The sequence below is a fragment of the Pseudophryne corroboree genome, chromosome 2, assembly GCF_028390025.1.
Source record: "Pseudophryne corroboree isolate aPseCor3 chromosome 2, aPseCor3.hap2, whole genome shotgun sequence".
Lineage (NCBI taxonomy): Eukaryota > Metazoa > Chordata > Amphibia > Anura > Myobatrachidae > Pseudophryne > Pseudophryne corroboree.
Genome location: NC_086445.1, coordinates 412,179,859 through 412,203,962, shown reverse-complemented (window position 1 = coordinate 412,203,962; position 24,104 = coordinate 412,179,859). Strand labels below are relative to the sequence as shown.

The following is a 24,104-nucleotide window of genomic DNA, read 5'->3' as shown; positions in this document are numbered from 1 at the left end:
GTATGCAATTATTCCAAAATACGGAAAAATCCGATATCCAAAACACCTCTGCATTTTGGATAAGGGATACTCAGCCTGTACTAAATCCAACTCGGTGTACAATCAATACTGTACAAAAATAGACTGGATGTGAGAGCTCTGCCACCTGCTGGTCATACTGTACTTGGCATTCCGATCCCAGAAACACTTATTAACTGGTTGATCTCTCCAGAACTCTCACATAATAATGTCCTAGTAGCCAGATAGATTGATGTAGTGTTGTCAAAAGTTATACTGTAAAAGTAATTTACACGCAAAAAAAAAACAAAAAACACGCAAAGACACGGATATAGACATGGCCAATTTTCAAAAAATGAAATAATTTACAGACATTTATACTATTGTTGTGGCATTCCATTCACTCACGTATTTTTTGCTTGCCCATCTTGGAAGCACATTTGCCCAACTAATGCAGCAGACTGGTCACCCAAACACTACAAGGAAAAAAGCCAAGATGCAAAGATATTTTTTTTTCAGAACTTGTAATACAAATACTGTATGAAAAAACTCCATCATAAATTACAGAATACAAAGCCCCTTCCTCTAGATAGGAGAACAGTGTTGCCTGCTGGAATGGACCCTGGACACAGTATTGTGCGCGGTGGTTTAGCATTCTTACCAAAAAAGGTTTCATACAATTTTCTCCTGCCTCCCTTCATTACAAAAGCACTGCTGGCAAGGGCTGGGACTCAGGCTCCTAATACACTTCTAAAGCTGGGTGCACACATAACGATATGTAACGTAGTAACATAGTATTTGAGGTTGAATAGAGGCAAATTGCCCATCGTGTTCAACCTGTTTTAAGTTTTGATGATTCTACATACTTGCTAGACTAGTTAGCTACTATAACTCATGTTACCCCCAGATTAACCACGTTAATATTTTAAGTATTATAACCTTGGATAGCTTTTTCATTCAGAAATGTATCCATTCCTTTTTTAAATCCAATTACAGAGTCCGCCATTACCACCTTCCCTGGCAGGGAATTCCACATCCTGATTGCCCTAACAGTGAAGAACCCTTTCCTCCGTTGCATTCGGAACTTTCTCTCCTCCAGTCTCAGCGAGTGCCCACGTGTCCTAAACGGTGTTCTTTTAATAAATAATTCCTCTGATAACTCTTTGTGATGTCCCTTTAGATATTTGAAGATATTAATAATATCTCCTCTTAGGCGCCTCTTTTCTAGTGTATACATATTCAGCCTAGTAAGTCTTTCCTTATAGTCCAGTCCTTCTAGGCCTTTAATCAATTTAGTAGCTCGCCTTTGAACCCTTTCGAGTTCACGGATGTCTTTTTTATACAATGGTGCCCAAAACGGAACACAATATTACAGGTGCGGACGTACCAATGCCTTATACAGCGGCATGATTACATCCGAGTCCCTTGTCTCAATTCCCCTTTTTATGCACGCTAGCACCTTACTTGCCTTCTTTACTGCGTTTTGACATTGTGTATGGTTATTAAGCTTATTATCAATGATCCTTGTGTATTTATGCCTATTTCCCTATAGATTGTAAGCTTGCGAGCAGGGCCTTCCTACCTCTATGTCTGTCTGTTTTTGCCCAGTTTTGTTCTATTACTGTTGTTCTAATTGTAAAGCGCAACGGAATATGCTGCGCTATATAAGAAACTGTTAATAAATAAATAAATACCACCAAATCTTTTTCCAATTCTGTTTCCCCTAGGCGTTCCCCATTTAATATGTAGGATGCAAGTTTGTTTTTAGTCCCAAAATGCATAACCTTGCATTTGTATGTACCCAGCACAAGTTTGCCAGAGACGGGATCCATCATCGGCAAGTGCATACACAGTTGCCGATGCCAGCTGCGACAGAGGGGGCCATTTTGCATTCAGCAGCATGGCCCCCGCTTGATATGTCATCTGTCAGCCCTGCATGCAGGACCGATGATGGATGTCGATGACGTCATGTGGGAGCACGCATCGGCAGCGACATAGTGGATACACATAAAAGGACGTGCCCGATATGTCGATCCAATCTGCCGTATCGGACAACATATCGTCAAGTGTGAACCCAGCTTAACTCTGGAGGTAGAGGAGTAAAAACGGATCATATATACAGTAGTTAAGGTTGATAACTTATAAACTGTCAAACTGATGAAGTGTTCAAAATAGCGCAATATTTTCCATGGACTAAAATCTACAGTATTTATAGTCTACAGTAATTAGATAGACCCCATATGATCGACACACATTAGGTCGTCAGGGTCGAAAGGTCAACATGGAAAAGTTAGACACAATCACGACACATTTTATCATATATGTCACCACAATTATTGCTAACGTATACCCTTGCAGGATCGATTCGCTCGCTGCAGTTCGGGCATGGTGGTTCACTGCGCTCGGCACAGGTTACTATTCCCAATCGTAGCCCACGTGAATGGTAAATCAAGCAAAAGTTTAAAAATTAAGTGAAAACCCCCCCAAAAACTTGGGTTGACAGATGTGTGTTGACCTTTTGACACTGACTACATTAAGCACCGTCTACCTTTTACCTGTCCACCTAATGCATGTCAACTTATTGACTATCTAGACACTATCTATACTTTAGAACCCAATAAAACCATTACTCTTCTGAATACACTATATGCAACTGTAATCACAGCTCAGGCCCTTTAAGACTTACCCCAGATATAGGCACTCCAGTGAGAGCTCCGGACTTCTGAAAATATACGAAGGAATGAAACAAGAGAAGTAAATAAATACAGGTCACTGTTTGGTATGCAGTAGAATATATTTTTATAAAAAGGTTAGCTTCAAGGTGATCCTTTGTACAGCATTCAAGCATAAAGCAGCGTGCGCAATGATCATTACTAACAGCATGCCACCGGCCAAACCAGTTGAATGCCCCTATATGCATGAATAACTGTGCCCTTGCATGTGATACAATACAGTATGTGTGACACTGTGACAAAAGATATCCATTGAGAGGCCACAAATAAAAGCAACCAAGCACATTTTCAGCTAGTGTCTCCTTTTCAGATTCAGTCATACAGTATCTGCTGGAGCGAGTCATGGTTTGCAAAGATAAACAATCAATGACCGTTTCCCTCCTTCGTGAATCTTACTGTAATTATTATTTTGTAATTTTTTTAATAAAAAAATATAACTACATTTGTCCAACTATTGGTTTAGCTGGAAATTGCATGATTTGTGTTCCAAGTACTTGTGACATATGACTGGTGAATTGCCAAACAAAAGCCTTTACTCACCAGGCTAGGAGAGATTTTCTATGGGAGGCCAAAAAACAAGAGGATAGAGAAAGATCACAACAAAGGAAAGTGATAGTTTTACCTGTTCTTTACAGTCTTGCAAAGCCGTAGAGCAGAAATTGTGTGGCTCAGATGATGCACTGAGACTAGTCATCCACTTTAACACTGATATTAACATTTTTTTTATTTCTTTCTCCATTTGGAGTGGTGACTTTGTTTAGTACAGGTTGAGTATCCCATATCCAAATATTCCAAAATACGGAATATTCCGAAATACGGAATTTTTTGAGCGAGACAGATAGTGAAACCTTTGTTTTCTGATGGCTCAATGTACACAAACTTTGTTTAATACAAAAAATATATAAAAATATTGTATTAAATTACCTTCAGGCTGTGTGTATAAGATGTATATGAAACATAAATGAATTGCGTGTATGTACACAAACTTTGTTTAATGCACAAAGTTACTAAAACTATTAATTGCCTTCAGGCTGTGTGTGTATATTAGGTGTATATGAAACATAAAGGCATTTTGTGCTTAGACTGGGGTCCCATCACCATGATATCTCATTATGGTATGCAATTCTTCCAAAATACGGAAAAATCAGATATCCAAAATACTTCTGGTCCCAAGCATTTTGGATATGGGATACTCAACCTGTATAGAAAAATCACATTTCTTACTGCAATCAAAACCTACCTGTGGTTTGTTTTCTACTTCCATGCAAAAGTGAAACGTCACAGAAAAAAACCACATGGAATGACTTGCACTTTGTATATATAAGCGATCACCAAGTGGCACATATATGTAAATGTGCAAGAATGCTAGGAATGACTTTGGAATATGGCTGACAGACAATAGTGCAATGTTTGTAAGGTGCACACAGCATTCAGTGCTGCCAAAGAATTAGAGCAGGCATTTCCAACCACAGTCCTCAAGGCACACCAACAGTGCAGGTTTTAGTGATATCCAGGTTTCAGCACAGATGGTTAAATCAAAATAACTGAGGTACTAATTAAGTCATCTGTGTTCAAGCCTGGATATCACTAAAACCTGGACCGCTAGTGTGCCTTGAGGACCGAGGTTGGGAAACACTGAATTAGAGGGTATATAGAGTCCAAAATTTACTTTTATTTATACATTAATATTAATGTATAATATAATGTAAATATACATTATATTAATGGTAATTATTTTCAATTATTTTGTCCTTCATTCAGAGGATTCAACTTCCAGCAGTTAAAAGGACTTTTATCCTCCGCTGTCTGACATGATGTCATGTTGTCAGAATTGAGAGTGAGAAAGGAACTTATTTACACTTTTTTTTCAAAATAAAATTCAATTAATATGACAGTGTTCTAAAGCCATAATGGTAACTGTCAAACATAGGCTTGTTAATGTCAGATAGAGCAGTTCACCCATTAAATGCTGCTCTCCAGAAAAACAAGGAGAAAAAAGGTGCAAGTTTATTCATAAAAATTTGTTCCATTTATGAATCAAAATATTTTTGAAATGGTTGACATTTTTTAAGTGGAAGGAAAAAGAGTTTTTGTATTTGTGGTAGAATTTTCAAAAATTCTTATTTTTACTACATTTTCCATAACGCGCCATTATTTTTATAACTGTTAGTTGTAAGGAAAAATACTATTTAAAATAAGGTTATAGTGGTTATTTTTATTATCAAGTCAGTATTGATTGGTAATTATTTAACTACAGAACTATTGCATGTCATTCCATAAATGGAGTTGGGTATGTGTGACTGGCGGTCACAATACAGATGGCGGGATTCCAGCATTTAGATGCCGGGGGGGAAGGGGGAATACAACTAAGTCCCTTGTGGGCTCGGTGGGGAGGTCACTCAATGGGTGTCGTGGACACCCACGAGTGGGAGTAGTCCCTGTTGGTTGGCATGCCGACCGTCGGGATAGTGACGGTGTGGGATGTAGGTGCCGGTATTGTGACTACATCCCATAAAAAACATAGCTCTGAAATACAACTACCTAATCAAATAATGTAATACTGATCCATTTAGAGTTGTATTACTATAGCTTGCAAAGTATAGTGGAAATAGTCATACTGTAAGGACAATTTAATAAAATTGGTTCATTACCATAAGACCATAGATTTCAGAGGAACTCCTCACTTTTGGCAGCAAGCTCATTGGTATATCGAAAAACCTAAAACACAAGAGAAGGCACAATGCTAATTAAGATATTACTTGAAAGAAAAGTCATACTTAAATACTACAGAAGCCACAATTTTGTGTCCTGAAGTCAGGCTTAATCTTACAGCCACAAAATTATCCTAGAACGTGTGCAACTGAAATACATGGATACAGATGTATCAGTAGTTGATGTCCTGCACTCTCACCCATCAGCATACACTGGCTGCGGTGCCTAATCAATGTCCAGTTGGAGGACCCGTAATTTAATACACAGATATTTTCTTAACTTTAAAACAATAATGAATGTGTACACCAATCTTGAATAATATTTTAATATAAATTATTTGACAGTTATTTTTCAGTTGTTACTTATTTTTATATTGATAATAGTTAAGCAGTTTGTCAGAGGATGAAATAATGTACGGTACACAGTGACAGCCCTGCCTCTCACTGATCATCCTCTCCCGAGCCCCCCGTGAGATACAAAAGACTGTGGAAATTGTCAAGTGAAGGCCGGGCAGGCCCATTGTTGCAAGAGGGCATCAGGGCCATTGCAGGTTGCTATGCTTACTGACCTAGCATGGTCTGGGAAGGAAGGACAGGGTGCCATTTCCCTCTTAATCTGGCTCTGTGCAACTGCCAGCAGGGTGCGGGGAGGAAAGGGGGGGAGGGGGGGTGTGCCTGTGGGCCCACAAGCCAGACCCCAAAGCCTTCATGCCCCACAGAAATGGCACACACTGTACGCAACTGAACTCAGGAATGGCGCTAATTTAAGAAAATATAATCATTATGGTAGACTTACCGTTGATAACTCTATTTCTCCTAAGTCCACAGGATAACATCGGGAGATGAGGTAGCGACAGTGGATTGGCACCAAACGATCAAAGCTTTCGGCCACCCAGAATGCAACAGGCCCGTCCCTATATCCCCGCCTCCTGGCTCAGGCAATTCAGTTGTTTTCCCAAAGTTCAAGACAAGAGCATCATAGAGAGCCCTAATCAGGTGAGAAGAACACACATGCACACCCTTCCGTACAAGGAGGAAGAGGTTAGTAAGTGAAAGGATCCTCAAATAAGGTGCGTCAGGGTGGGATCCCTGTGGACCGAGGAGAAATAGGAGTTAATCAACGGTAAGTCTACCATAACGATTATTTCTCCTGCAGGGTCCACAGGATAACATTGGGATGTCCCAAAGCAATTAGTGGCGAGGACGCTCCTGATTGGATAGGAGAATCCTTCGCCCGAATTCAGCGTCCCGAGAGGCAAAGGTATCAAAGGCATAATGTCTAATGAATGTGTTAATGGAAGACCACGTGGCTGCCTTACATATCTGTTTTGCTGAAGCATCACATTGTGCTGCCCATGACGGACCTACCTTACGTGTAGAGTGAGCAGAGACATTAGCCAGAACAGGGAGATCATCTTGAGAATATGCTTCTGAAATCGTCATTTGATGCCACCTCGCCATTGTCTGCTTGTCAGCAGGCCATCCTCTCTTGTGAAATCCATACAGAACGAAGAGTGTGTCTGTTTTTCTGATGGCACTGGTACGATCCACGTAGATCCTTAAGGCATGGACTACGTCCAACGATGAATCTTCCGCAGAAAGGTCCGGCCCTTGGAAGGCCGGGACTACAATTTCTTCGTTAAGATGGAAGTTAGACACCACCTTGGGGAACATACCCAGATTTGGATAAAACAAAACAAAACAAAAATAAAAAAAATAAAACAAATCAGAAAAAGGAGGGCGACATAACAATGCGCCTAAATCTGAAACTCTTCTAGCTAAAGCAACAGCCAGTAGAAAGAGAACTGTAGCTGTCACTCATTTAAAATCCACTCATTTTAGTGGTTCAAATGGGGCAACTTGAAGAAGGGCCTTTAGCATTAAACTTAAGTCCCAAGGTACTGTAGGAGGAACAAAAGGAGGTTGAATGTGCAGCATTCCCTGGAAAAAAAAGTGCGCACATCCTGTAGGTTAGTAATTTTCTTTTGGAACCATACAGTCAATGCTGACACTTGCACGCTCAAGGAAGCCACCCTTAGACCTTTAACCATTCCTAACTGAAGGAATGCTAGGACTCTGGAAACACTGAAAGACCTAGGATCAAATTTTTGCCAGATTCGGTGATAAATGCGAGCTGAGGAAGGTTTCCATGCTCTGAGCATTGTTTGAATTACCTGTTGTGAGACTAATCTTGCTTTCAGGATGGAAGTCTCAAGAGCCACGCTGTCATAGACAGTCGATCCAGGTACTTGTGATAGCAAGGATCCTGAGACAGTAGATCTGGACGTTGAGGGAGTAGGAATGAAGCATTCATCGACAACCTCTGAAGATCTGTGTACCAATGTCTTCTGGGCCAAGCCGGAGCTATTAGTATCACAGCGCCCCTTCCATGTTTTGCCTTTCGCATCACCCTGGGTAACAAGGCGATTGTTGGAAACACATGGGCCAGACGAAAGTCCGATCTCACCGACAGGGCATCCACAAAGATCACTTTGGGATCCTTTGTTCTTGACCCGTATGCGGGAACTTTGTTGTTCTGACTGGATGCCATGAGTTCTATCTCCGGTAACCACTATTTGTCTACCAGAATCTGGAAGACCTCGGTGTGTAAAGCCCATATGTTTGCATGAATGGCGGGTCGACTGAGAAAATCCGCTTCCCAGTTTAGGACTCCCGGAATGAACACTGCGTACAAGGCTGGATGATTAAGTTCTGCCCACTTTAACATGTAATTTACCTTATTCATTGCGTTTTGGCTGCGAGTTCCTCCCTAGTGGTTGAGGTACGCTACTGCTGTTGCATTGTCAGAGCAGATTTGGACTGGTTTCCCCTGAAGGATGTCCTTTGCCTGAATAAGTGCCATATGTACGGCCCGCAGTTCCAATATATTTATTGGCAGACAACTTTCTTCCTTGGTCCACTGCCCCTGGATGGAAGCAACTCCTTCCTGACCCGCTCCCCAGTACTGAAGGCTGGCATCCGTTGTCAGAATTCCCCAAATGGATATCCAAAAGGGTCTCCCTTTGTCCAGATGAGATGTCTGCAGCCACCAGGCTAATGACCTCCTTACTTCCAGAGGAAGGACCACAGTCTGCGTTTTTATGGTCTGATGAAAACCATTCCACTTGGAAAGGATCAGACGTTGCAGAGGCCTCGAGTGGAACTGAGCATACTCCACCATGTTGAATGTCGACACCATCAACCCCATCACACACATTTCTACGTGAATGGATAACCTTTGACTGTGTAGCAGCTCCTGAATCCTTGACTGAATTTTGGATATTTTGTTCAGGAGGTAAAATTACTCTCTGAAGACTCATATCCAACACAGCTCCCAAGTGAGTCATCCATTTTGACGGAACCAGGAACGACTTTGCCCAATTTATGAGCCAACCGTGTCTCTGCAAACAAGCTATTGTCTGCCGCAGATGAAACTGAAGCAATTTCTGAGATTGTGCCAGGATTAATAACTTGTCGAGGTATGGAAAAATCCTTATCCCCTGCTGACTGAGATAAGACGCCATTACCCCCATAATTTTGGTGAACCCTCTGGGAGCTGTGGCCAGTCCGAATGGTAGGGCCTGAAAATGAAAATGTTGCTGGAGGATAGCAAGCCTGAGATAGCGCTGATGGGACAGTGCTATAGGAACATGAAGGTAAGCATCTTTGATATCCAGGGATAACATAAAAATCCTCCGCCTCCATGGACAAAATAATGGAACGTAAAGTCTCCATATGAAACCGAGGCACCCAAATGTACTTGTTCAGCACTTTGAGATTGAGTATGGGCCAGAACGGTCCATTTGGCTTCTGGACTAGAAAGAGGTTGTAATAAAAACCTTATCCTCATTGTGCAGGAGGAACTGGAATTATCACTCCTGACTGAAGCAACTTCTGAACTGCCTCTTGCAAAGCCCTAATCTTTGTTTCCACTAAAGACAGGCTGGTACAAAAAAAAAAAAAACCTTTGAGGAGGGTGTTTCTTGAAAGCAAACGCATGACCATGAGATACCGCTTCTTGCGCCGAGGCATCTGTGGTAGACTGCTGCCAGACCCGTGAAAACTGAAGTAGTCGGTCTCCCACCAGGGTGTGGTATTAAAAGTCGACAGTAACTAGGTCGACAATGTCTAGGTCGACCACTATTGGTCGACAGTAACTAGGTCGACAGGGTCTTTAGGTCGACATGTTCTAAGTCGACAGGTCAAAAGGTCGACATGAGTTTTTAATGTTATTTTGGTGTCGTTTTCTTCGTAGAGTGACCGGGAACCCCAATTAGTGCACCGCGTTAGCTCGCCATGCTTCGGGCATGGTGCCTTCGCTTCGCTCGGCACAGATTACCGTTCCAATCATAGTCCACGTGGATCGTTAAGTATGAAAAGGTTCAAAAAAAGAAAAAAATTGTGAAAAACTCATGTCGACCTTTTGACCTGTCGACCTAGAACATGTCGACCTAAAGACCCTGTCGACCTAGACACCCTGTCAACCTAGTTACTGTCGACCTAGTTACTGTAGACTTTCAGTCCGGATCCCCTCCCACCATGGGGTCCCCCAGGTGGAGGCCCACACCATCAGGCTGATCGTTTTTCTTCTGCTTTGGAAGCCGGCCCTCTGGTAGCCCAATACTTTTTAGTCTTACCAGACTTGTCAGATTGAGACTATTTGCCATAACCGTTTCCTTTTGCTTTTTCTTGAGTCCGAAAGGACCCGAAAAGCTGGAAATCTAGGCTTGGATTTGTGTGTGGAAGGAAACTTCACTTTCTTGGAGTCTGCTTCTGACTCCAAAATACTGTTTAATTCTTTACCAAAAAGAATATCTCCAGTAAAAGGCAAAAACACAAGAACCTTCTTAGATTCTTAGAGAGTCAGCTTTCCATGTACGTAGCCAAACCGCTCTGCGAGCTGCTACTGCTGAGGCGGATGCCTGACAGGCAATTGTATCCATAATCCAAGGCTGCTTCTTCCATAAAAATAGCTGCCTGTTTGATATGTGCAATATGGGATTTTTGCTCTCTAGATGCCATTGAAAGGTCATCCTCCAATGCATCAGCACAGGCTGCCACTGCTTTTACCTTCCAAGCTGAAGCCATGGCTGGTCTTATGATTGCCCCAGACAAGGAGAAAATGGTTTTAAGAAAACAATCTATTTTCCTATCTGTGACATCATTTAATGATGTTGAAGGCAGAGGTAATGTACATTTTCGCACCAATCGGATGACATGCGTATCTACTTTGGGAGCCACCTCCCTTTTTAAAAAGTCCTCAGCCGAAAGAGGATAATGGGAATTCCATTTCCTTGGAATTCTAAACTTCTTACTGGTTGTAACTAGTGATGAGCGGATTCGGTTTTACTCGGTTTTACTCGGTTTTACTCGGTTCTCAAAACGGCATCTTATTGGCTCACGGATGTCACGTGTTTTGGATAGCCAATAAGATGCCGTTTTGAGAACCGAGTAAAACCGAGTAAAACCGAACCTCGCTCATCACTAGACTTGTAACCCAAGCCTCTTGCATAATTTACGTCAGCTGTTCTGATCCAAGAAACTCAGTCCTATTATGGGACGTTTAAACACAGGTGCCTTAGCTTTTAACAAAGGCTCTGCTGCCTCCTCTAAGGATAAAATGGCTTTCATAGCACTAATTAGCTCAGGAATACCCACTAAGCTGAGGCCTTCCTCCTTGTCTCTGTATGCAGACCCAGAGTGTGATGAATCCTCATCCTTCGATGAGTCTGCATCTGAAACGTATAGACTGTGAAGATGTTGTTTCAGGTCTATGTGATTTACTTACCACCGGCCTTTCAGCCTGTTTCTGTTGAGAGGCAGACGATTCCTGTACTGGATGTGATAACCCCCAGGTGGAATGTTGCATGTAAGGGTTAATAGGGTAACCTACCCCTGGTATAGGAGCTGGCATTATCCGCTCAGCTACACTGGATAATGTCTGTGCAAAAGTAGCCCATGGGGGTTCAACCTGAACCTATGCCTGCCTCGGATTATTCAAGAGGTTTTGGTGAAAGCTATAACAATTTGCACATATCCATTTTGAACCAGATCCTAAGAGGTTAACCCAGCTTTGCAAGACAAACGTGACATGAGTGTTGGTGCTTCTGTGGAAAGTGTATCCTCCTCACCCTTGCCTCTCTTAGACATGATAAATAAATCACACACCTTTACAGTATTAACTACACAAATTGCGACTGCAATCACCTTAAAATTTGTTAAAGTGACATACAATCCGATCCCCCTGCTTTGCACCAGCATTGAGGATCGGAATACACAGAAACTGACAGAAAATAGTAAAGTCAGCAATCACACTAGCACAGGTTATACATTAGTATAATAAGCAATATGGAGCACTTAATCAACTACAGATACATTTCAAGTATGTAAGAGAAACATATAAATGCATTACCTTATATAGGAGTTTAAACGTATTCAGTCGCACAGCGAAATAAAACAGCAGCAATAGTTTACAGACTCGTATGCATCAGACACTTATCCAACCATTCGTACCAAAGGTAGATAAAGACTTAATGCTGTATCACCCGGCTCAGGAGAATGGGATACAGGGAGACTTCACCCCACTTCCAGGATAGATCAATACGTTAGTGAACGCTGAGTGGATCCAGACGCTATTCGTGTACACAATCGCCCCGTGAACCTACTGTGAACACAGGCGCACTAGTCATACAGCTGCCTATGCTGCGACTGGGTCCTTTTAGATACACAGCGTCTCAGACAGAAGCGGGAACTCCGTTCATGGCGGGAAACTCTGAGGAAACTGGTCATGAACCGGGGGGGAGGGGTGACCAAGGGAGCGTTTTACTCCCCACTGCTAACATCAACCCTAGGGATCATGGCCTCATACTACCCCTGGATCCTATGATACCTGAGCCCTAGTGCTGGTGCACCCGAGGTTGCAGCCGCGTCAGCGACTGTTCGGTAGTCTACATCCCAAAACAGTGCGGCTGTGTCTCGCGTTTCCCCTACTAAGCGGAACCGACGCCTTACCTTCTCCCCGTGCTCCGGCCGCAGTCTGGTAACATCTGCTGGACTTTGCTAGTACATCCTACACAGATGCCTGCTGAAACAGCACTGTACATGTGGTTAAGTGTTGTCGCGACCTGGCGGGGAGTTGTTGGAGCGACTCTTTCTAAGGTACGTATAAGACGCTTTTTAGATAGATCGCTCAAAAAATATAGTAAGACTATAAAAATAAAAAAAAATAAAAAGCTTATGACTGCTAAAAAAACAGCAGCCCATTGACCATGGTCCGGCTCCTGCCGCACTAAACAAAAAACTGAATTGCCTGAGCCTGGAGGCAGGGATATAGGGGTGACCCGTTGCATTCTGGGAGGCCGAAAACTTTGATCGTTTGGTGCCAATCCGCTGTCACTACCTCTTATCCCAATGTTATCCTGTGGATAACCTGTGTACCCTGCAGGATAAATATTTAAGTATTGTTATCACATTGTAGGAATACTGGATAAACTGGAATAAATCCATAAGGAAACCTTGAAAGATCAAGAAGTCATATATAAATTCCATGTATACTCTTATAGCATGCAGTCACTATACTCATCTGAGTTCTTATCAATTATACTATATCATATTTTTCCATTAACATTGGTCTTTCTTTACGCTTACTCCCTTTCATACTCTTTGAAGATTATAACCGTGAGCTAAGTGTTTTCATTCTTCTTCTGCCGTTGGTATGCGGCATTCCAGTGTTACAACTTGCCTACATTTACGGGTGGCCTTATAACAAGGAAGACTGGTTCAAGCTTCAGGACAAATACGCTCTTCCCCATAAACACACATCATGGCCAGGACCACGATAATTATTAAATGGCAATAACTCACTGGCATAGCTCTGTATCCCACTCCAGTGTATTAATGTTGAACAGCATGGTTCTACTAGCATTGGTCACATCCGTACAATGTACTCCCCCATGCTTCCCTCCAGTCAGGTTCTGTGGAAAGTAGAAGCAGAAGGTAATTAGAAATCAGGCGTAAGATATATTTACATAGTCTTATGTTTTTTTGTACAGTCAGTACTTATACCCTATATTGCAGAGCCTAGCTCAGCACGAAGCTATTCACAATGTAGTAAACCTCAGAGAGAGAGAGAGAGAGAGAGAGAGAGAGAGGAGTTGCCCATAGCAACCAATACACTTCTGCTGTAACAGTCATATTATAGACTGTACTAGATAAATGATAGCTAGATGACTGGTTGCTATGGGCAACTTATCTACTTTATCTTTCTTAAAACTTTGATACTTCTCCCCTAGAAAGATAGGGGCATCGATGTTCTATCGAGTGGGGATGACAACTGGATTTTTTTTCTTAAGGCAAAAGTAATGCCCAACAATTAGTCACTTAAATCTTGGTGCAAACTTATTTAAATTAGCCTTAACGTTGTGTGTGCCAGAAGTTATTACTAAGGTATCTAAATCCTCACATTATTCAATAAACAATAGTGTATTTAGACTTCTGTGACATTCATCTGTACAATGGAATGCTCTGAGACACTCAGAAACATTTAGATGTAAGAATGCAGCACAACGACGGCAGGACAAACTTTATTCATAAAGAACAAATCTCTCTATAACACAACGGAATGTATACAATTCTACCATTTAAAATATTTACACAGATGTAAGCCAACTGCTTCTTTCAAACGACCCAAGCTGTAATGATTTTATGTATTTTATTAAATATATTCTACAGATTTTATTTGATATTTTAAATATCAAACCAATCATCATAGATTGCTCTTAAAGCTCCCTTATGACACAAACTGCAAACATTATAGTCGCAAACTTACATATGACACAGTTACTCGTAGGTAGAAGTGTGCAAAGACACAGCAAAGTTTCACGACAATTGGCATGTCGAAGTGGAAAACACCAAAAATTATTTCTATTGTATGTTTGCGGTAGGAATGGGAACATTCGTAGGCAATTGCACAAGTGTAACAGGCAAAACACTGTAGACAAATGTGGAATGCGGAAAAATAGTTGCTATAACAGTTTGGGAACCTTTGTTCAGCTTACTCCTAACCCACCTGAGCAATAATAAGATTTTACTTACCGATAAATCTATTTCTCGGAGTCCGTAGTGGATGCTGGGGTTCCTGAAAGGACCATGGGGAATAGCGGCTCCGCAGGAGACAGGGCACAAAAAGTAAAGCTTTTTCCGATCAGGTGGTGTGCACTGGCTCCTCCCCCTATGACCCTCCTCCAGACTCCAGTTAGATACTGTGCCCGGACGAGCGTACACAATAAGGGAGGATTTTGAATCCCGGGTAAGACTCATACCAGCCACACCAATCACACCGTACAACTTGTGATCTAAACCCAGTTAACAGTATGATAACAGCGGAGCCTCTGAAAGATGGCTTCCTTCAACAATAACCCGAATTAGTTAACAATAACTATGTACAATTTATGCAGATAATCCGCACTTGGGATGGGCGCCCAGCATCCACTACGGACTCCGAGAAATAGATTTATCGGTAAGTAAAATCTTATTTTCTCTATCGTCCTAGTGGATGCTGGGGTTCCTGAAAGGACCATGGGGATTATACCAAAGCTCCCAAACGGGCGGGAGAGTGCGGATGACTCTGCAGCACCGAATGAGAGAACTCCAGGTCCTCCTTAGCCAGAGTATCAAATTTGTAAAATTTTACAAACGTGTTCTCCCCTGACCACGTAGCTGCTCGGCAAAGTTGTAATGCCGAGACCCCTCGGGCAGCCGCCCAAGATGAGCCCACCTTCCTTGTGGAGTGGGCCTTTACAGATTTAGGCTGTGGCAGGCCTGCCACAGAATGTGCAAGTTGGATTGTGCTACAGATCCAACGAGCAATCGTCTGCTTAGACGCAGGAGCACCCATCTTGTTGGGTGCATACAATATAAACAACGAGTCAGATTTTCTGACTCCAGCTGTCCTTGCAATATATATTTTTAATGCTCTGACAACGTCCAGTAACTTGGAGTCCTCCAAGTCACTTGTAGCCGCAGGCACTACAATAGGCTGGTTCAGATGAAATGCTGACACCACCTTAGGGAGAAAATGCGGACGAGTCCGCAGTTCTGCCCTGTCCGAATGGAAAATCAGATATGGGCTTTTGTAAGATAAAGCTGCCAATTCTGACACTCTCCTGGCAGAAGCCAGGGCTAGAAGCATGGTCACTTTCCATGTGAGATATTTCAAATCCACCTTTTTTAGTGGTTCAAACCAATGAGATTTTAGGAAGTCCAAAACCACATTGAGATCCCACGGTGCCACTGGAGGCACCACAGGAGGCTGTATATGCAGCACTCCCTTAACAAAGGTCTGGACTTCAGGGACTGAAGCCAATTCTTTTTGAAAGAAAATCGACAGGGCCGAAATTTGAACCTTAATAGATCCCAATTTGAGACCCATAGACAATCCTGATTGCAGGAAATGTAGGAATCGACCCAGTTGAAATTCCTCCGTCGGAGCACTCCGATCTTCGCACCACGCAACATATTTTCGCCAAATTCGGTGATAATGTTGCACGGTTACTTCCTTCCTTGCTTTAATCAAAGTAGGAATGACTTCTTCCGGCATGCCTTTTTCCTTTAGGATCCGGCGTTCAACCGCCATGCCGTCAAACGCAGCCGCGGTAAGTCTTGAAACAGACAGGGACCCTGCTGAAGCAAGTCCCTCCTTAGGAGGTAGAGGCCACGGATCTTCCGTGATCATCTCTTGAAGTTCCGGGTACCAAGTCCTTCTTGGCCAATCCGGAACCACTAGTATCGTTCTTACGCCTCTTTGCCGTATAATTCTCAATACTTTTGGTATGAGAGGCAGAGGAGGAAACACATACACCGACTGGTACACCCAAGGCGTTACCAGCGCGTCCACAGCTATTGCCTGCGGATCTCTTGACCTGGCGCAATACCTGTCCAGTTTTTTGTTGAGGCGAGACGCCATCATGTCCACCATTGGTCTTTCCCAACGGGTTACCAGCATGTGGAAGACTTCTGGATGAAGTCCCCACTCTCCCGGGTGAAGATCGTGTCTGCTGAGGAAGTCTGCTTCCCAGTTGTCCACTCCCGGGATGAACACTGCTGACAGTGCTATCACATGATTCTCTGCCCAGCGAAGAATCCTTGCAGCTTCTGCCATTGCACTCCTGCTTCTTGTGCCGCCCTGTCTGTTCACATGGGCGACTGCCGTGATGTTGTCCGACTGGATCAACACCGGTTTTCCCCGAAGCAGAGGTTCTGCCTGGCTTAGAGCATTGTATATTGCTCTTAGTTCCAGAATGTTTATGTGAAGAGACGTTTCCAGGCTCGTCCATACTCCCTGGAAGTTTCTTCCTTGTGTGACTGCTCCCCAGCCTCTCAGACTGGCGTCCGTGGTCACCAGGATCCAATCCTGTATGCCGAATCTGCGGCCCTCCAATAGATGAGCACTCTGCAACCACCACAGAAGAGACACCCTTGTCCTTGGAGACAGGGTTATCCGCAGGTGCATCTGAAGATGTGACCCTGACCATTTGTCCAACAGATCCCTTTGGAAAATTCTTGCGTGGAATCTGCCGAATGGAATTGCTTCGTAAGAAGCCACCATTTTTCCCAGGACTCTTGTGCATTGATGTACAGACACCTTTCCTGGTTTTAGGAGGTTCCTGACAAGCTCGGATAACTCCTTGGCTTTTTCCTCCGGGAGAAAAACCTTTTTCTGAACCGTGTCCAGAATCATCCCTAGGAACAGCAGACGAGTTGTCGGCATTAACTGGGATTTTGGAATATTCAGAATCCACCCGTGCTGTTTTAGCACTTCTTGAGACAGTGCTAATCCCATCTCTAGCTGTTCTCTGGACCTCGCCCTTATTAGGAGATCGTCCAAGTATGGGATAATTAATACGCCTTTTCTTCGAAGAAGAATCATCATCTCGGCCATTACCTTTGTAAAGATCCGAGGTGCCGTGGACAATCCGAACGGCAGCGTCTGAAACCGATAGTGACAGTTTTGTACAACGAACCTGAGGTACCCCTGGTGTGAGGGGTAAATTGGAACGTGGAGATACGCATCCTTGATGTCCAAGGATACCATAAAGTCCCCCTCTTCCAGGTTCGCTATCACTGCTCTGAGTGACTCCATTTTGAACTTGAACTTCTTTATGTACAGGTTCAAGGACTTCAGATTTAGAATAGGTCTTACCGAGCCATCCGGCTTCGGTACCACAAAGAGTGTGGAATAATACCCCTTCCCTTGTTGCAGAAGAGGTACCTTGACTATCACCTGCTGAGAGTACAGCTTGTGAATGGCTTCCAAAACCGTCTCCCTTTCGGAGGGGGACGTTGGTAAAGCAGACTTCAGGAAACGGCGAGGTGGATCTGTCTCTAATTCCAACCTGTATCCCTGAGATATTATCTGCAGGATCCAGGGATCTACTTGCGAGTGAGCCCACTGCGCGCTGTAATTTTTGAGACGACCCCCCACCGTCCCCGAGTCCGCTTGAGAAGCCCCAGCGTCATGCTGAGGCTTTTGTAGAAGCCGGGGAGGGCTTCTGATCCTGGGAAGGAGCTGCGTGTTGCTGTCTCTTCCCTCGACCTTTGCCTCGTGGCAGATATGAATAGCCCTTTGCTCTCTTATTTTTAAAGGAACGAAAGGGCTGCGGTTGAAAAGTCGGTGCCTTTTTCTGTTGGGGAGTGACTTGAGGTAGAAAGGTGTATTTCCCGGCTGTAGCCGTGGCCACCAAATCTGATAGACCGACTCCAAATAACTCCTCCCCTTTATACGGCAAAACTTCCATATGCCGTTTTGAATCCGCATCGCCTGTCCACTGTCGCGTCCATAAAGCTCTTCTGGCCGAAATGGACATAGCACTTACCCGTGATGCCAGTGTGCATATATCCCTCTGTGCATCACGCATATAAAGAAATGCATCCTTTATTTGTTCTAACGACAGTAAAATATTGTCCCTGTCCAGGGTATCAATATTTTCAATCAGGGACTCTGACCAAACTACCCCCGCACTGCCCATCCAGGCAGTCGCTACAGCTGGTCGTAGTATAACACCTGCATGTGTGTATATACTTTTTTGGATATTTTCCATCCTCCTATCTGATGGATCTTTAAGTGCGGCCGTCTCAGGAGAGGGTAACGCCACTTGTTTAGATAAGCGTGTTAGCGCCTTGTCCACCCTAGGAGGTGTTTCCCAGCGCTCCCTAACCTCTGGCGGGAAAGGGTATAATGCCAATAATTTCTTTGAAATTATCAGCTTTTTATCAGGGGCAACCCACGCTTCATTACACACGTCATTTAGTTCTTCTGATTCAGGAAAAACTATAGGTAGTTTTTTCATACCCCACATAATACCCTGTTTAGTGGTACCTGTAGTATCAGCTAAATGTAACGCCTCCTTCATTGCCAAAATCATATAACGTGTGGCCCTACTGGAAAATACGGTTGATTCGTCACCGTCACCACTGGAGTCATCGCCTGTGTCTGGGTCTGTGTCGACCGACTGAGGCAAAGGGCGTTTCACAGCCCCTGACGGTGTTTGAGTCGCCTGGACAGGCACTAATTGATTGTCCGGCCGTCTCATGTCGTCAAACGACTGCTTTAGCGTGTTGACACTATCCCGTAGTTCCATAAATAAAGGCATCCATTCTGGTGTCGACTCCCTAGGGGGTGACATCCTCATATTTGGCAATTGCTCCGCCTCCACACCAATATCGTCCTCATACATGTCGACACACACGTACCGACACACAGCAGACACACAGGGAATGCTCCTAACGAAGACAGGACCCACTAGCCCTTTGGGGAGACAGAGGGAGAGTTTGCCAGCACACACCAAAAGCGCTATATATATATATCAGGGATAGCCTTATAATAAGTGCTCCCTTATAGCTGCTTTGTTATATTAAAATATCGCCATAAATGTGCCCCCCCCTCTCTGTTTTACCCTGTTTCTGTAGTGCAGTGCAGGGGAGAGACTTGGGAGCCGTCCTGACCAGCGGAGCTGTGAGAGGAAATGGCGCCGTGTGCTGAGGAGATAGGCCCCGCCCCTTTTCTGGCGGGCTCGTCTCCCGCTATTTAGAAAAATTAGGCAGGGGTTAAATATCTCCATATAGCCTCTAGGGCTATATGTGAGGTATTTTTAGCCTTTATAGGTAATCATTTGCCTCCCAGGGCGCCCCCCTCCCAGCGCCCTGCACCCTCAGTGACTGCCGTGTGAAGTGTGCTGAGAGGAAAATGGCGCACAGCTGCAGTGCTGTGCGCTACCTTTAGAAGACTGCAGGAGTCTTCAGCCGCCGATTCTGGACCTCTTCTGATTTCAGCATCTGCAAGGGGGCCGGCGGCGTGGCTCCGGTGACCATCCAGGCTGTACCTGTGATCGTCCCTCTGGAGCTTGATGTCCAGTAGCCAAGAAACCAATCCATCCTGCACGCAGGTGAGTTGACTCCTTCTCCCCTCAGTCCCTCGCTGCAGTGATCCTGTTGCCAGCAGGAATCACTGTAAAATAAAAAACCTAGCTAAACTTTTTCTAAGCAGCTCTTTAGGAGAGCCACCTAGATTGCACCCTTCTCGGCCGGGCACAAAAATCTAACTGGAGTCTGGAGGAGGGTCATAGGGGGAGGAGCCAGTGCACACCACCTGATCGGAAAAAGCTTTACTTTTTGTGCCCTGTCTCCTGCGGAGCCGCTATTCCCCATGGTCCTTTCAGGAACCCCAGCATCCACTAGGACGATAGAGAAAGTGAGTTTATTATTATTATTATTATTATTATTAAGGAAAGCCAGATAATGTATCCCACCGCCACACACAATGGTGTACAAAAGCAGGGGGTGAGGGCTGAGTCCTATCTGTGAGACAGAAAGTGTGCTGTATTAAAGGAACACTAACCCAAATGATCCAGGAGTCCACCGTCCCAAACATGGCTCTGCCTTCTGCTACTGCATTCTGGATTTCTTCTACATTGTCCAGCAGCCAGCGTAGTTTCACTGCACTGAAATAAGTGCTCAAGGGTAGACCAGTCCGGCACTGGAAATATATGGATATTAGTAGAGTTCTAATATTATTTTAGTTTACTACTGAAAAGTGTATTATCACTATACAACATCATGTATATCACCATACAAAACCAGGAAACATATGGCAAATGCAGGTATTGCAAATGCTGCCAAGCATGAAGAAGTCCAGCAACTTGTGGTACATGGAATTGGACCAGTAAGTATCGCTAGCACAAGTAATTATGTACAAGCATCTGCTCACATATACATTAGAACCGCCTACTCGCAAACTTGGTGGTGCCGTATTAGCAGCAACATCCATGTATCGTGAAAATTATTTTGTCTTAAATGCTGATTCACATATACTGTACATTCTGTAGGTTACTGAATTTAAAAAGCCTGAAGTAGCATACATGGATGAATAATGATTTGCCTTGTTAGCAGTCATCGGTAACTAGCAATTTGGGAATATGTATTAACAGCAATATGGTAGCATTCAGTAAGAGTTCTATATATTTTTATGCATAAACAATGTCTTCAATGACAAGTGTTTATAAATAAAAGCAGAAAAAAGTTATTAAAATAACCCCCCTAATCTTATTATACGACTATACCCTCAGTTAATAGTCCTGAAGTAGTCCATAAGGAAAGATAAGATGTACGCAACTTGCTCATAATTCAAATAACATGACCTGGAGAGATCAATGTACGCTCAGTTAATCAAAGTTGTTTTTCCATTCTCCAGCCAATCGGATGCTCTGTTTGGTTCAGTGTGCATTCTATTCTTGTTCATTCCTTTCACAGCTCCACTAGGAGCACAGAGTGTACAACTTATAGTGTTGTTTTCTCCTTCTTCCCCTATGGATTACTTTATTAACACTTGGATTCCTCAAGGGTTTAAGCATGCAATAACAGATAAGGTGTTTTGGATTTTTTTATTAATTCAAAGTGTTTTTTTTCTTCCTCTGGTATCTACGTGGATTTTTTTCCATTAGATATTGTTGAAATTAGAAATATAATTGGGTCATGCAACACAAAATCCTTGCAGCTAGTGCAGTTTACTCGCCTACAATATATACCCCAAACACCAAACCCTCTCTCTATCATCATAAATGCCAGCTTCCTTCTGTGCCATTTCTCTTGCCATGATATAGGTACTGTAAACGTGCATACACACTTGCCGATAAAGTAGACAACGTAGCTCATTTTGAGCTTACTGTGCGACGTCGTTTACTATATCGCTCAGTGTGCATGCTGTGGATGATGAGCGATGCGCGGGCCCGCGCATCACTCACTGTCACCCTCCCACGGCTGTGCATGCTGCTCAGTTTGGACGATCATCCATGAGCTGCATGCACGGACCGTCCGCAGCTGATGTCACTGTGCGATATCCCCCAGTGTGTATGCCCACCATAGGGCGGCCCGGCCCGAGAGGGGGACATACTAAGCGATGTCGCTCACTGAGCACATCGCCTAGTGTGTACCCACATTAAGTCTAAAGACAATCTGTAGTTTGTTTGTACTTTATGCGTCATCTGCAACTTCATAATTGTTTTAAACAAATTCCTTTGCGAGAAAAATCGCAGCCTAGCATCTCTGCTACACTGTTCTGTGAGGTACAGATGGGATCAGTATCTGGAGTGTATACTAATCCTTGTAGTACCTCCAGAGAAGTTGGCTTTCACTTTAGAAATCTGTTAAATGTGTGAAAAGTGGGTGCTATTATTATATACTGTAGGATTACCAGAGCAGAGATGCCTTGCTGTGGCTAGCGACTTACCAAAGGTTTGCAAATGCATGTAACTCAGATCTCAGCATTTTCTATTCATATGTAGGATGTATGTCTCTTTTGCTAGTCCACTGCGGTGCGCTGGGGGAATTTGTTTTTCTTCTCTAGATTAACCTCTCCCCCTTTACATGCACCTGTGCAATCTGCTACCATTCTGTGTATCACTGTGAGCAGCTTTGTATGTGGTTGCAAAGAGACTTGGGGGTATAGTGACTAAAGTGTTTTTTTTTTTTTAGAAGTGGAGTTGCTGCCCATAGCAGCCAGATTCTACCTAATATATTCTAGAAGGTACTAGATACATGATAAGTAGAATCTGATTGGTTGCTATAGGCAACATCTCCACTTCTAAAAATCCACACATAAGTAAATATACTTCTAGGGCGCAAAATCTGAAAAAAGATAAAAATAAATTAAAAAAGAAGATTTGCTCCGCTACCCATTTTGGAGCAGCTCAGTTGCAGAGGGGGTTTCGCACTACATGGCCAAACATGCTAGGTATAAGAGAACACATCTGTATGGTACAAAATTAACGCAGACTTTTCAAATGCATGCTGTTAACCACCTGATCTTATGTTTTCGAACATATAAAGTGGAACATAATTAAACAAACATTTTGTTTCAACTGTTTTTTTGTTTAGGATATAACGTAAGAAAAAACATGGAATCCAGCGAAACATAGAAACAGACTTACTTCTTAAAATAAGAATTTACTTACCGATAATTCTATTTCTCGTAGTCCGTAGTGGATGCTGGGGACTCCGTCAGGACCATGGGGAATAGCGGCTCCGCAGGAGACAGGGCACAAAAGTAAAAGCTTTAGGATCAGGTGGTGTGCACTGGCTCCTCCCCCTATGACCCTCCTCCAAGCCTCAGTTAGGATACTGTGCCCGGACGAGCGTACACAATAAGGAAGGATTTTGAATCCCGGGTAAGACTCATACCAGCCACACCAATCACACTGTACAACCTGTGATCTGAACCCAGTTAACAGCATGATAACAGCGGAGCCTCTGAAAAGATGGCTCACAACAATAATAACCCGATTTTTGTAACAATAACCATGTACAAGTATTGCAGACAATCCGCACTTGGGATGGGCGCCCAGCATCCACTACGGACTACGAGAAATAGAATTATCGGTAAGTAAATTCTTATTTTCTCTGACGTCCTAAGTGGATGCTGGGAACTCCGTCAGGACCATGGGGATTATACCAAAGCTCCCAAACGGGCGGGAGAGTGCGGATGACTCTGCAGCACCGAGTGAGAGAACTCCAGGTCCTCCTCAGCCAGGGTGTGTCCCTGACCAAGTAGCAGCTCGGCAAAGTTGTAAAGCCGAGACCCCTCGGGCAGCCGCCCAAGATGAGCCCACCTTCCTTGTGGAATGGGCATTTACATATTTTGGCTGTGGCAGACCTGCCACAGAATGTGCAAGCTGAATTGTACTACACATCCAACTAGCAATCGTCTGCTTAGAAGCAAGAGCACCCAGTTTGTTGGGTGTATACAGGATAACAGCAAGTCAGTTTTCCTGACTCCAGCCGTCCTGGAAACCTATATTTTCAGGGCCCTGACAACATCTAGCAACTTGGAGTCCTCCAAGTCCCTAGTAGCCGCAGGTACCACAATAAGCTGGTTCAGGTGAAACGCTGACACCACCTTAGGGAGAAACTGGGGACGAGTCCGCAGCTCTGCCCTGTCCGAATGGACAATCAGATATGGGCTTTTGTGAGACAAAGCCGCCAATTCTGACACTCGCCTGGCCGAGGCCAGGGCCAACATCATGGTCACTTTCCATGTGAGATATATCAAATCCACAGATTTGAGCGGTTTAAACCAATGTGATTTGAGGAATCCCAGAACTACGTTGAGATCCCA

The 24,104-nt window shown here is 43.7% G+C and overlaps 1 protein-coding gene across 4 annotated transcripts in view; it reads right to left on the bottom strand.

The window, feature by feature from the left end:
* Positions 1 to 24,104, bottom strand: part of GK (glycerol kinase) — a 144,580-nt gene that overhangs the window by 19,974 nt on the left and 100,502 nt on the right. For 3 of the 4 annotated variants that reach the window (XM_063953465.1, XM_063953468.1, XM_063953467.1), the window contains 6 exons: positions 20,334 to 20,471; positions 13,304 to 13,413; positions 5,381 to 5,447; positions 3,270 to 3,287; positions 2,684 to 2,719; positions 406 to 473 (listed from right to left, as the gene is read on the bottom strand). In XM_063953465.1, the coding sequence (XP_063809535.1) occupies positions 406 to 473; positions 2,684 to 2,719; positions 3,270 to 3,287; positions 5,381 to 5,447; positions 13,304 to 13,413; positions 20,334 to 20,471 (437 nt within the window). The remainder of the gene's footprint in view (positions 1 to 405; positions 474 to 2,683; positions 2,720 to 3,269; positions 3,288 to 5,380; positions 5,448 to 13,303; positions 13,414 to 20,333; positions 20,472 to 24,104) is intronic. The other variant, XM_063953466.1, reaches the window with a different exon arrangement.